General features: G+C 38.0%; 1 protein-coding gene across 1 annotated transcript in view; it reads right to left on the bottom strand.

Annotated features, from left to right (window-relative positions):
• The window catches only part of ABCA3 (ATP binding cassette subfamily A member 3), a 119,261-nt gene that overhangs the window by 41,440 nt on the left and 63,333 nt on the right, over positions 1-14,488 (bottom strand). Inside the window, exons 10-12 of the mRNA XM_069063198.1 lie at positions 7,184-7,365; positions 6,598-6,741; positions 4,539-4,668 (exon numbers count right to left, since the gene is read on the bottom strand). Of these exons, the coding sequence (XP_068919299.1) occupies positions 4,539-4,668; positions 6,598-6,741; positions 7,184-7,365 (456 nt within the window). The remainder of the gene's footprint in view (positions 1-4,538; positions 4,669-6,597; positions 6,742-7,183; positions 7,366-14,488) is intronic.

Genomic DNA, 14,488 nt, shown 5'->3' on the forward strand with positions numbered 1-14,488 from the left:
CTCTCTCTCTCTCTCTCTCTCTCTCTCTCTCTCTCTCTCTCTCTCTCCCAACTGCTTTCATTGGCCTATGGCTATATTCTGTTCTCTGTAATCCTTAAAGTCTTCTACCTAATCCTTCTAGCCTATCCTACTGCCCCCCCATCCCTCATCTCTCTCCTCCTCCTCATTGAAAACTTCTCAAAAAGGTCATCTGCATTCAGTGCTTTCAAGCTCCTTACTTCCTACTCCCTCTTCAAATGCCTGCTACCTGGTTTCTCCGTCCACCACTCTACTGAAACTGTTCTCTCAAAGGTCACTGATGGCCTTCTAATCAGCAAACACAGTAGTCCTTCTCCTTGAATCATAACAGAGACGATCATGAAGAGGTACCTCACCAAACAAGAATAGAGAGAGAAGATAAGAGGGCCCAGGACAGAGCCTTGAGAAACAACCATGTTTAGGGGGCAAAAGAAAGATGATGATCCAGCAAAGGATGCATAAATGGGGGGAGAGAAAGAGACAGAGAGAGGAGAACAGAGCAGGGGAGGGGGATATTGAGAGAGAGAGAGACAGAGACAGAGAGACAGAAACAGAGACACACACAGAGAGAAAACAGAGATAGCAGAGGATCATAATCACAGAGAACAGAATTTCAGACTTTGAATAGGGACTATGTATAGGGACAATGAATACAGAATATAGAAACTATGTATAGGGACAATGAATACCTAAACAAGAATCCCTTCAACAGAATCCTAGGCAAATGTTCATCTAGCCTTCCTTTAAAGACATCTGGTGAGGGGCAGCTAGAGGGGCCCCTCTAGACAAGAGATTCTTCACCTTTCTTGTGTCATGGACCCCTTTGGTAGTCCAGTGAAACCTATGGATCCCTTCTCAGAATAATGTTTTTAAGTACATAAAATAAGAAATATAGGATTAAAAAGTAAACCAATTATACTGAAATATAGTTATCAAAATATTTTTTTAAAAAACAACAGAGTTTAAATTAAGAACTCCTGCATTGGGGACAGTCTAGTAGGGATAGCTGGATGGTGCAATGGATAGAGTGCCAGGTCTAGAGTCAGGAAGCCCTGAGTTCCAGTTACCTAGGTGGCCCTGGGGCAAATCACTTAATCTTTGTCTCAGTTTCTCAACTATAAAATGAGGATGAATAATAGCATCATCTCCCACATTTACTTGAGCCAAGGCAGAAAGAAAAACACTGTACACTTTATGAAAGTCACTGAAGAATCCTCCCTGACCTCTGTACTCTCTAAAAGATGTTTCTTCAGTCCATTAGTATCATATAAGCTGAAGAAGGAGAGAGCACTGAAGAAGAAGGACTGGCGGTGGTCATCAGTTAGATTACAAGGGGTTAAAAAGCAAATGGGATGGTACAAGAAGTGGTGAGGAAATGGAGTCTAGATAATGTCTCAGGATTTTAGCAGTGAAAAGGAGATGAAATATAGGATGAGACCCTGAACAAGTGGCAGGGTTGAGTGAAGATTTTTTTTAAGAGATGGGGGTAATCTTAATATGTTTGTAGAGAGCAGAGAATGATCTGTCAGACAGGAAGAAATTGAAGATGACAGAAGGAAGGCATAATCAATGGGGCAAACTCCTAGAATGAGCAGGAGGCGACAGAATCAAGAACACAAGCAGAAGGGGTTAGCTTTAGCAAAGAGAATTAATCCCATCTCTTCCTCCAAGATTGAAGCAAAGGAAGAAAAAACAGCAAAGCCAAGACAACAAACATTCATTAAGCACTTACTATGTGCCAAGAACCAGGCACTGGGAACACAAATATAAGACAGCAACAACAATCCTTGCTCTCAAGGAGCTTAAATTCTAATGGGGGAAGAAGACACATCAAAGCAAGTTGAAAAGATGGTTTTGGGGGAAAGAGATATAGGCCAATTCATCTTTAGCATGAGGCAATAGAGGAAAGAATAGGAGATGATGTGGATGGTGTCTGAAGTCTAGAATTTCCCAAATAAGGTCTATGATTTCCAGTGTCTGGGCCATTGCTCATGGTCTTTTTTGGTGCTTGGAATCTCACTGCTTCCTAAAAGCACACGTTAAATTCCTACTTATCCTTTAAAACCCAACTTAAATGCCACCCCCACCACAGAGCTTTTCCTGATTGCTTTTTCCCCTTCTGACTTCAAAAAAGGTTTGTATTAGAACTCCCTTTATTTCTTTAATATTCAACGGAACTGTGACACATAAATGTGGGTACTCCATCCCCTGGTGGGGACTGTAACCCAGCTATGCCTTCCTGTCCTTTATGGTTCTTGTCTCTGTCCTTCCATGGATTGTTTATGGAGGATTTGCCCAATAACGGCCTTCTTCTGGGGCTTTTTACTCTATCCTTTTCTTTACTTTATCCTTTTCAGGATACCTATGGAGCACCAAGGCCATCCATTTGTTATCCCTTGCTTGAGACACGTCTCCTGACAATACATTTCCTTAATAAAAACCTTATACAATTTCTCAAGCACTGATCATCCCTGGAAATATGCTACAGCTTATCTGTATCCTGCAGGGAGCTCTCTATTGCCCTCAAGGTCACCTGCCAATGTTAATTTCTCAGAGAACACAGTGTTCTAGGATTCACAATCATAAACAACTGCTAGAAGAACAATTACATTGAAAAGATGGATCTTTGAACCAGAGGGCTGATTAGTAATATGAAGAGCAATGCAGTTTCCTAAATGTAATCCACCTCCCATTCAATTCAAGGTCCAATTCATGGTCCACATGCAATGTACTCCCCAAATACCTCAATAAACTAGCTATACACTTGCATGTCATGATCTAGAAAGTAGATTTTTTTTTCTGAACAAACTGTTAAACTGATCATGTTTTAAAAACCACGGAACTCATTATGGAAGCTTGTGATATCATGGGGTTGGATGTAATTAGCAAAATATAATTCACAAACTGGAGTATTTGTACACTGTCATCATCGATAGGGAATCCCTTATTCACTTTGAACCTTGCACAAGACATCCTTTTTGATAGTGGTAGTCACCCTATCTAAGTATGCATTGTCCTGTTAATGCCTCACCTAACACTGATGAACAAACAGTTGTTGAAGAGTTATCTCTATGTTTGCATTTGTTAAGGGGTCTTGTATGATCTTAACATGTGTTAGAGAGATTCTGGTTTGGAACAGTCTTTAAAACTATATTTTATACCTATTGTGTCAAATGTTTGCTTACTATCAACAAAAAACAACCCCACTGGGATTTCATAATCCTGTGACCAAGAAGATATGAGAAATGAGATACAAAAAGATATGAGAAAAGAGAGAAATGTCAATAAAACCTGCCAGTTCCCATCTCATATTTTTTTTTGAAAAATCAAATATTCCTTTGATACACATATAAATCATTTTCATAAAATTTTATAAAGATGAGAAAGAAGGCATATGGATCTGAGTTAGAGATGTTCTCTTGATTCCCTTTTTAGGGTACTGTTTTTCTTGTATTATTTTGTTTTTTCTCCTGCCTGAGATATCTTGTAAATCAAATCTCTCAATGCTGTCAAGATTGTACTGCCATCGACATAGATTTCCTCATTGTATAACTGGCCTGGTCCTGTTGCTTTTTCTGACATTTGTCTTCCTAAGTTCCTTTTAAATGTTAAGCTTCCAATTTTGGTGGTTCCTCTCTCACTGATAATTATAGAAACATTAAAAAATTTGCTACATTAAAAACACATTTGTTTTCTTGCCATTTTCATCTGTGAAGATACTTGGAATGATGTAGTTCATTTTGGTTTCATGCCAAGCTTTCTTTAGACTTGTTTTTGCTTCTCCTTTTTTTTCCTACTGTTTCATAAGAGGATACTGCTTATAATCTTCTACCATCCTCTATAGTGTTTTACAAATTTGTGATAAAAATTGGTGATGCCCTTGGCTATCATCTCTTTCCATTTTGCATGGAGATCAAATGTCTGTTGACTGAAGAGATTTCTAGGTTCATTTGTCCCCTTCCTTGTGACAATTACTTTATTTGGGCTCAACTATTTTGGAAATGTTAACCATCAAACTCCTTCATCTTTGCCTTTTTACATTTTCTACTTTTCCACATTGGCAGCCCATTTTACAGATCAAATTGAAATTATTGCAATTGTTCAAGTGTCTTTCATCTTTAGCCTTCAGATCTGATGCTGAATTTGAGCTGATTTTGATATGACTCCCAAATCAGTAATGGTATAACTCTACAAGTATTTACATGTAATATTATATATGATACTGTACCTATCTATGTTTGTGCCTTATCTCTCTATCTTATGATAAGTTTCATAAGAACAGGGATCTTTTCTTACTTAAACTTGGTATCTCTCCCAGTACCTAAGCACAGTAGTCTGTACACAGTTATATGTTTAATAAATGTTTGTTAAATGAGTAACAGTGAAAAATACTGAAATAGAAACAACTCTACCTAGGCTGGAAAGAAAAGGCCAGCTGCTAACCAACATCTTTAGATTCTAGAAACATGAAGGGCTGTCCAGTATTATTCTTTTTGCCCCTCAGCTGGGCTAATTCTGACCTGTGAGGATGGACAAGGTGGTGGTCTTCCCTGCTCCATTATGTCCTAGGAGAACAGTGATCTGCCCCTCATACATATTCAGAGTCAGGTCTCTTATTGCCTCTTTTCTCTTATTCCTCACCATAAACATCTGTGGAAAAGGTAGAGAAAGAGTAAATTTACATAAAACTCTAGGACTTGTGAAGGAGCTTAGAATAAGTTAAGCATTAACCAACAGCTACTGTTAAGAAATACAATACTTCCCCCACTTCCACCCACATGTCAGTATCTACTTCAATTAAAAATTAACTTTTGAATTGTAATAAATAAAATTCTGGTTCAATGACCAACCCCAGAGATGTTAACCAGGATAACAGTGTCTAGGGGGTATGACATGTCTCTTTCTTTTTGCCCTGATCTGTTTAATACTTTTATTTATGTCTTTGATGAAGACACAGATGGAATTCTTATGAAAATCTCAAGCTGACATAAAGCTTGGAGGGATATAATTAGTATCGGATGACAGAACTAAGACCTAAAGGTAACCTGACAGGTTGGACCACGATGAAACTTAAAAATGATAAAGAGACCTACACAGGGTAAAAAAAATCAACTGCACATGTGCAGGAGGATGGGTGTAAGTTGATGTCCCACTAGTAAATTCTACTCGGGTTAGCTGCCATCATTCCACAACATTCTCTCCAGCTGAGGGAAGGGACAAAGGGTTGGTTCCCTTACCTAAAAGCAAACAGAAAGCCCAGGCTAAGCTAGAGTTACACAGTTCTTTGATCTCTTGAAAGGGTATACCTTTAAGTGACTGTCTCCTCCCACTCCAAACAAAAATTTAATGTGCTTTCCATCTGCATTAACTGAGGCCTGTTATTCAGAATGACAGAAATGACAATTCAACTATATTCTTTCCATGGACAGATAACAGCTAGAGTATTGTGTCTAGTTTTGACTGCCATATTTTAGGAAGGACAGTGAAAAACTGGAGTGTTTCCAGAGGTGGCCAGGATGGTAAGAGGACTCAAAACTCTACTTCAAAAAGATTGGCTGAAGGAACTTTCAATGTTTACTTTTGAGAAGAGAAAACTTAGGAAGTGATTTGATTATGGTCTTCAAATATTTGAATGGTTTTTATAGGAAAAAAAGATTATATTTATTCTGCTTGGTCCAACAAGATGGAACTTAATCCATTGGGTGGAAGTTACAGAGAGGCAGATTTCAGCTTGACAGGAAGAAAACTTTCTACCATTTTAGAGCTGTCTACAAATGGATTATGTCACCCTAGGAGGGAGATATCTTTCACTAGTGTTCTTAAAGAAAAGGCTGGATTACACTTGTCTGAGATCCTGTGCAGGGCATTTATGCCTCAAGTTGGGCTAGATACAGGTTAAGTTAACAGTAAGCCCAGAAGAGAGGGTTCAAGAAGACAGATATTTTTACTTCCTATTGTAAAAAACTTTCATAGGAATATGTAAAAGTTTTATAGGGAACTGATTTGGAAGTGTCTTAGATTGAAGATATAAGGATATATAAGAAACTGTATGCCCTAGTTCCACTAATACAAAACCAAAGTTAGCAAGGAAGGAGAAAACTGAGGATGAAGAGTCTATAAGGGCTCTGACAGATAAAAAAGAGCCAATATCAATTCTGTTTGACAAATACCCCTCTCCTTTGAGGCTTTGTATCTCTGGAACCATGCTGTGACCCTTCCCAGAGGGGATTAAGGTCAAACACTGAAATCCAAAATTCTTCTCATCTACCCACTGGTACTTTCAGGTTTTAGCATCAAGTGAGACAAGGAAGTGAAAGTTTTTGAGAAGACAGATGTCACTCCTCACATTCAAACTGACACAAATATTCACAGCTACAGATTCTCAAGCTCAATTTTATTTCTCAAAGACAAAATTCTATACAAGTCATCATAAGTCAACATAAAACTTACTACATTTCTGGAGAATAGAAAGGAATACGTTGGTAATTGTGTGAACAAGTAATAATTTCCTTGAAGACTTGCTCCCTCAACTCAACTATACATTAGTAAAAATTTTCAGTCTTAATTACCACACAGTACCTTGGATAGATGCTTGATCTTTATTCCAGCTACTAAATCTTCAGGTTCAGCCTCAATGTACTCAGTTTTTAGAACTTTCTCAGGATCATCCTCTTCCTCCTCTTTTCCCATCATAGATCTTTGATTTCCACACCAGTAGGAAGGCTAAGGAAGAAATCAAAACTGGATTACTAAGATGGCCAATTAATGACAATAATGACAAATTTTATTGAGATCAGAAAAGCTTCAGTCAATGTAACAATATAATCTTTTGAAGATAAATAATATTGAATTTGGTTCTCTACATAAGAATATCAAACGTATTACTAAAAGCATTATTATTGGTCAAGAAGCAGTGGACAAAATGAAGCAATTCTAGAATACAATTATGGACAAATTGGTAGCCTAGGAAGAATTGCTATCAAATTGAATCTTTTTTTTTGCTTAAGGCTGTCCCTCAGTAAATGATGAAGCAGAAGTTAAGGGGAAGTAATATTCTCCCTATTATTCTATGGCCATGATTGTGGTCCAAGTAATCAGTGGAAGAAATAAGGTGATAGGGGTGGTTTCTACCTTCAAAAGATCAAATAGTAACATCAGAACTCACCATCAAGAAAAAATACCAGGGCTGGGGCATACCATATTCTCCTGGAAATACAGCTTCCACATACCAGGTCACCAAGCCATAGAAGGCAGAATCAAACAGTAGCATTATCAGCACATGCCCAAAAGTGAAGTTATCATCCACATTAACTGATTTCATGAGGTATTTCCATTGAATTCCCATTCCTGAAGCACAAAAGGGAAGATAATTAGAATTACTGGTAGGTTAAGACTAGATCAGAGTTGTCCTGAAGCTTCTTGACCTCAAAATGAAGAATATAGGGCAACAACAAGACTGAAAAATATGTAAGCCTGTTATCCACCCTATTAGTGTGAATTATTTACTTCTTAAAATAAATACTCAGTAATAATTTTTGCTTTAGCTTCTATTTTTAATTCAATTTTATTTTATAGTATTGTATTTCAGTTCTGAATTCTCCCCATCTCACTCCCCCTCTCTCACCCACTGAAAAAAGCAAAAAAAAAAAAACCCAAAACCCATTACAAGTATGTGAAATCAAGCAAAACATTTCAAATTAGCCATATCAAAAGAAAAATGCTTTCATCTACACTCTGGGTCTATTACCTCTCTGGAAGGGGAAAGTATATTTCATCATGAATCCTCTGGAATTGTGGTTGATCAGAGTTCCTGTCTTTCAGGGTTAAATGTCTTTATAATATCATTGTTTTTATATAAATTGTTCTGGTTCTGTTTACTTAACTCTGCTTCAGTTCATCTAAGTCTTCCCAGGTTTTTCTGAAACCATCTCCTTCATAATTTTTTACAGCATAGCAACATTCTATCAATTTCACATATTGTTCTGTGATTTTCCAGTTGATGGGTAGTCCCTCAGTTTCCAATTCTTTGACTCATGAAAAGAGCTACTAAAAATATTTTTGCAAAGACTGGTTCTTTTCCTTTGCTCTGTGGTACTAGATCAATAGCTTTTAGGTGTAGCTCCAAATTGCTCTCCAGAATGGCTAGACCAGTTTAGAGATCCACCAACAGTACATTAATGTAACCGATTTTCCACAGCCCTTTCAGAAATATTTATTTATTTTCCATTTGTTTCACCTTTGCCAATCTGATGGATGTGAGATGGTATTTCAAGAGTTCTTTCAATTTAAATTTCTCTAATTATTAGTGACTTAGAGAGTTTTTTTCATATGGCTATTGATAACATGGATTTACATTTTACAACTAAAGTTTCTTTAGTCTTTAAGTTGAATTTGCTTTGAAAATTTCATGACCAACCCAAACCCACTAATTGGTAATATTACCTTTATATTTAATATTATAGTATGTGTGTGTATGGTCCCTTTTTGGATATGGTATTAAAGATCAATGCTTGGTCAAAATATGTTTCAGTAAATCCTTCAAGAGTTTCTTCTGCTTTCCCTGTCTGTATTTACTACACTTCAATACATTGTGAAATTACTACTTGGGTGTTCCTCATGATGAATCCAACAGAATTTTTCATGGTATATTAGAATTAATTAGATATAGAGTGCTCAACTACCTATGGTGAATGTATACTTTGAGGACTACAACTGTACCAACTTTAAGAAAACCCAAGACAGAATTTTAAAAAGAAATACATTAGATTAATTCTTATTTACAAATGATTCGTATGGAAATGACAATGCATTTTAGTGTTTTTGTGTCATAAACATAATAGCCTATTAGACAGAGAGGCAGGGACACAAGAATAAACTATAAGTAACCAGTACTGTAGGGATTCTCAAAGGAGATGCTATGGATGTCATATTTTGACAAGTATGCTATAAACTGTATGAAATTTACACTTGCAATCAAGTGTGTGTGCATGAATCTCCCAACTCTCCTACAGTATGCTATGATTCCTAACAGCAGAGAATAATAATGTGAAGGGAGTAAAAAAAATTGAAAACTAGTGTGTTGATTTTTGAAAAAATTGAAAAAGAAGAGAAAGCATATTAAAGAGTCCTTTACTCATCTGATCTACAGTGGACAATAGCCACAAGGGAGTAACTTTGGAACCTTACAATTAGCAACTGTTCAACTGTAGTCCTCAAAGTGTACAATTCCTCAAAGAAAGATTCTTTGACCTCTGATTCCAGGTGACAAATTGTCCAAATGTATCCTGTCCTAATGTACACAGTCCACACATTTACTTTTTAAAAAATTAATCAGGTGCAGAACATTTCAGATGAGAGAAATGCCACTGGCAAAAGGAATTTACAGTTGAAGGATTAAAGCCCTAACCACTTCCTGGCTTCGCTGGAAGTCCAGATGTGGAATTGCTGTTTGGATTGTGAAGACTGAAGGTCAAGTCTGTTCAGCAGTTCCGTCTTGGCCTTTTGGGGAGTATATGGTAGAAGCAATGGGCTATGATTTATGTTTTGGATATTTGTTGGTGTGTGCCTGTGAATCTTTTGTGCTTCAGGCATTTCCTCCATGATAGAGGAAGTGAGTGGCTGTTGTGTACCTGATATTTACACTTTGTGCAATTAATGTCTTTCTTGAGGGGACTCTGCTAATCCTTTTAGGGAAGAACCTGGATATTAAACCATGTCTAGGCTTTAATAGATCTCCCCTACAACCCCAGTGTAGGAGCAATGAGGCAGAATGAATATGAGAAGGGTCTGACACTCTCTAAGAACAGTGGTCCATGAAGAGCTCCTTATTTTATTTATAGGTCAAATGAGATAATATATTTCAGGCACTACATAAGTGCTAGTCTATTATTATTATTATTATTAGCTATTTTATGTACATTTAACATAACTGCCCTAAAAACTGAAAAAGATATTGCCATCCCTTTTATTTAAATACACTCAGAACTGGCCATTCTAGACTTATCTTAGACCCAAGGCAAGGTAATGCTCAAACTTCAGAGTAAACTTTTCAAATACAGTGCCTCATACAGAGTAGGTACTTCATAAAAGTCTGTTGACTTAATGAAGATCAGTCACTTTCTGCCTGGTTCAGGTCAATCAAAGCACTAACTGCTATCATCACAAACTGTTTCTCAATTCAAGGGTGAATAACTACACCTCAAAAATTATTATATTAACCCAGCAAAAGATAAAGTTCTTTGTTAATCCCTTCTTCAGTTGGATTCAGCACCTATTATTTGCAAAATGCTATTCAAGGTGCTGGGACAGTGAACAAATTTATAGAAAACCCCGTCCTTGTCATCAAAATCCTTAATGATATGGTCTTGCTTAAGCAGGAAAAAGAATTGGCTAAGTTATTTATGGAAATGAAGTCTTAACACAAAGCTAAGGATCACTAAACTCCCACTCTTTTTCTAACTAAAAACCTGCCAGTGTTGGTTTTCTTTTAAGCAATGGAAAAAAGAAGGCAGTCCATTATGAAAAAATAGTTAAAGCAGCTGACCCCCAGTATAGGTTGGTCTCACTTTAAGAAAGATTAATTCCTGAGAAGTTTGTATGGCAAGTAAACACAGCTATATTAATGCATTTCCTCCCCTCAAAGCTTAATTTCATTGTTGATCAGGTTCCTCTCCTATTCAAGGTCAGGCTTAGAGTTGATAACAATTCTCTAAGAAGCTGTTTCTTGGATTGGGCTAGACTTACTTTTTTTTCTTTATTTCATCTACTCATTTTTATGTAGCCTTTCTGATCCTCCAACTGCTAGTGCCCTCCCTCTCAAATTTATTAACTATACATTTATTTTGTATGTATTTTTATTAACTATACATTTATTTTGCAGGTATTTTCATATGTACCAGTTGTCCCCCCATCAGAATGTAAGGTCACTGTGAATAGGGGCTATATCATTCTTCGTATTTCTATCTCCAGCACCTAGCACGGTTCCAGGCCTGTAGAAGACATTTAACTTATGGATTTTCCATATACCTATAAACACACCCAGGTTTCCCCTCCCTTTCTTTTTAATTTTTATTTATTTTTGGCTTTTTGGAGGGGGGAAGGTAGGGCAATTGGCATTAAGTGACTTGTCTAAGGTCATACAGTTAGTTTTGTGTTAAGTGACTGAGGCCGGATTTGAACTCAGGTCCTGACTCCTGGGCCAGTGCTCTATTCACTGCACCACCTAGCCGCTCCTTTTCCCTCCCTTTCTAAAAAACCTTTCTGCTAATAACTATTCTAGCTCATCCAGCTACAGTCAAATGTCTCTCCTCTTCCTGCTAAACTACTTGGAAAAAGTTGCCTACACTGAATGCCTTCACTTCTTCACCCCTATCTCTCTTCTGAACCTTGCAATTTGGATTCTGGCTCCACAATTCTAAAAGACCATCTTCCAGTCATTAAATCCAAGAGCCTCTTTTAAAGTCTTCATGCACCTGAATACTGAACATTGTTGGCCAGTTCTTACTAGATGCTATTTCTTACCTTGAAGAAATCACATTTTCTTGGTTTTCTTCCTAGTCCAGAACTGAACTCGTCATCTTTCTCCCCTAACTGGATGATCCCTCTTAACTTTCCTATCACTACTGTGGGTACCACCATCATCCCAGTCACTCAGGTGCCAACCCAGGTGTCATCCCCTAGCCCTCTTTCTCATCCCCAGTATCCCACATCATATCCAATCATTTGTCAAGCCTCGTAATTTCTACCTTGGTACCATCTCTCACATACGTCCCCTTCTTACATCCCCTCCGACACTGCAACTATTCTAGTACAAGAACTTATTACTTCACACCTGGACTATTACAATAGTCTGCTGGTTAGTCCCACTGGCTCAAGTGTTTCCATGCTCCAATCCATTCTGCTTTCAACTGAGCTTCCTAAAATGCAGATGTGACCATACTTTTCTCTAATACCACCCATGGTTCTCCCCTCTCCCCATGCCCCCGGTTTCCTAATACCTTCAGGACGAGAAACCCTCTGTTTGTCTTTAAAGCCCTTCAAAACTTGGCCCTTCCTATCTTTCCAGTTCTTGCACCTTGCTCTATTTACTCTGCAATCCAGAGACACCATTCCCAGTGTTTTCACCGGATGTCTTCCACGCCTGTGTTCTCTGCCTCCTGACTTCTCTGGATTCCTTCAAGTCTCAGCTTAAGTCTCACCTTCTGCAAGAAGCCTCTCCTACCCCCTCTTAATTTTAATGTCTTCTCTCTGAGATTACCCCCAAGGTATCCAGCATAGATCTTGTTCACACATAGCTGTTGGCACACCGTCTCCCCATCATTAGACTGTGAGCTCTGTCAGAACAAGGACTGGTTTGTTTGCTTGTTGGACCCTTCTTTGTATCCCCAGTGCTTAGCACAAAGATTGGTACACAGCAGATAATTAATAAATGCTAGCTGAATGACTGAAATCACAGAAAAGAAAAATACTACTTGGAGTGTAATGGTTTTAAAGAGAACACCCAATAGCTAATGACCAGAAGATGGCAGCAGAGAGCATTCAGTCCAGCTGCCAGCTTGCAGCCCAATGACATCACCCAAGGACAGTTTTCCAGGGGTTTTGAAAGAAGCAAGCCACAGTGCTAGAGGCAGCAGGGTTCCAGAAGGGCTGCTGTTTTAGGAACATGCGTTGTCCAGGCTATACACCTCCCTACAAGTTCAGCAGTCTCTCATGTTCCTTGTGGGTACTCTCTCTCATTGGTGATGTGCTAGCCACATCAAACGTTCCCTTGAGAGGATGGGGGAAATTTTGTTTCTTTGGTTACAATGCTTATTTAAAGGTATTTTGCTTTCAATTAACTAGTCTGTTGGATGGGAAAAAAAACAAAAACGTGCCATTAAACAATAGCGAGCCAACTTTGGTTGGTGCTGGTTTATTTAGCTGGTTTACCTGGTTGGTGCTGGTCCTGAACCTGGGATAGCTTTTAGAGGACCTAGGTGTGAGACAGGTCCTAGGAGATTCCTTTGTGGCCCTCATTACTAGTCACCTGAACTTCTGTAACAGCTCACTACTTGCCCTGCTCTAATACATCCTTCATGTTGCTATTTGAATAATTTTTCTTACGCACGGTCACATTTCTCCTGTACTCAGAAATCTCCAAAAGTTCCCTAATTTCTACCAGGCAAAGTTCAAACTATTCTTGTCAGCATTCAAGGCTCACTATACAATACAAATTGGAGCCCTGTCTTCCCACTCCCCATTCCCTCTGCCCCCAATATGTTCTGTTTTGTTCCCACCTCCATGCATTTATTCAGGTTAGTTTCAGCTACTGTGATGGCACTCTCTGCCTAATGTATTGCTAACATCCTTTTAAGCTCAAATCAAATGCTACTTCCTCTGTAAAGAGAGTTGGTCTGTATCTAACTCTCTTCTCTATATCTACACCATTGTTTGCAACTGCAGAATACTGGAGAGAACTTAAAAAATAATAGCTCATAAATGGATGAATTAAAAGAATACTACAATGTTAAGAGTAACATGAGGCATGCAAAGACATCTGGAGAGTTCTATAAAGTAATGCTGCTCGAAGAAAACAGAGCCAGAAGAACAGTGTGCACACAGTCTGCAACTATTTAAAGGGGAAAAGGAATATATGGGTATAGAGAAAAATGGACAAAAACAATGGAAGAGAATACAAAGGAAAGAATTATTATGAAAGTATTGGATGTTGAAATTAATTTTAATGTATAAATTAATTTTCATGACCACTACAGAAATGTTGTAAGCAGAAATTAATTTTAAGTGTAAATTAAATATATGATGCTTAATCAGTTTTGCTTTTTAAAGCCAAGTGCATGATAAATACAGCTAGGCAGCCAGGTGGCACAGAGAATAGAATGCCAGGACTGAAGTCAGGAAGACTTGAGGCTGAAACTTGCCTCTGACACTTACCAAGCTGTGTGACCCCTGGAAAGTCACTTAACCTTTGTCCGCCTCAGTTTCCTCATCTGCAAAATGGGGGTCATAACTGCACCTACATTCCAGGGTTGTTATGAGGATCAAATAAGATTAATAATTATAAAGTTGGGGGCAGTTAGGTGGCGCAGTGAATAGAGCACTGGCCCTGGAGTCAGGAGGACCTGAGTTCAAATCCAGCCTCAGATATTTAACACTTACTAGCTATGTGACTTTGGGCAAGTCACTTAACCCCAATTGCCCTACCTTCCCCCTTCCAAAAAGCAAAAAAAAAAATATAAAGTGCCTGGCACTGTTCTAAGTGCTACATAAATATTAGCTATTTAATTATTAAGTTAAATTATTATTAATTTAGATGAATTATTATTAATAAATTAGATTAAGACCTATAAACAAAGTGTTAGAAGGAACCTTAGGGATTATTGCTGCAGTGCCTTCATTTATAGGTGAGAGAAGGGACATGATTTGCTTAAAGACAAACAGTGAGGTAGGCAATGGCAGGGCCAGGATTAAAACC

This window comes from Petaurus breviceps, unplaced genomic scaffold (genome assembly GCF_028583685.1).
Source record: "Petaurus breviceps papuanus isolate PSGF00001 unplaced genomic scaffold, PetGlider_PUasm1.0 138, whole genome shotgun sequence".
Lineage (NCBI taxonomy): Eukaryota > Metazoa > Chordata > Mammalia > Diprotodontia > Petauridae > Petaurus > Petaurus breviceps.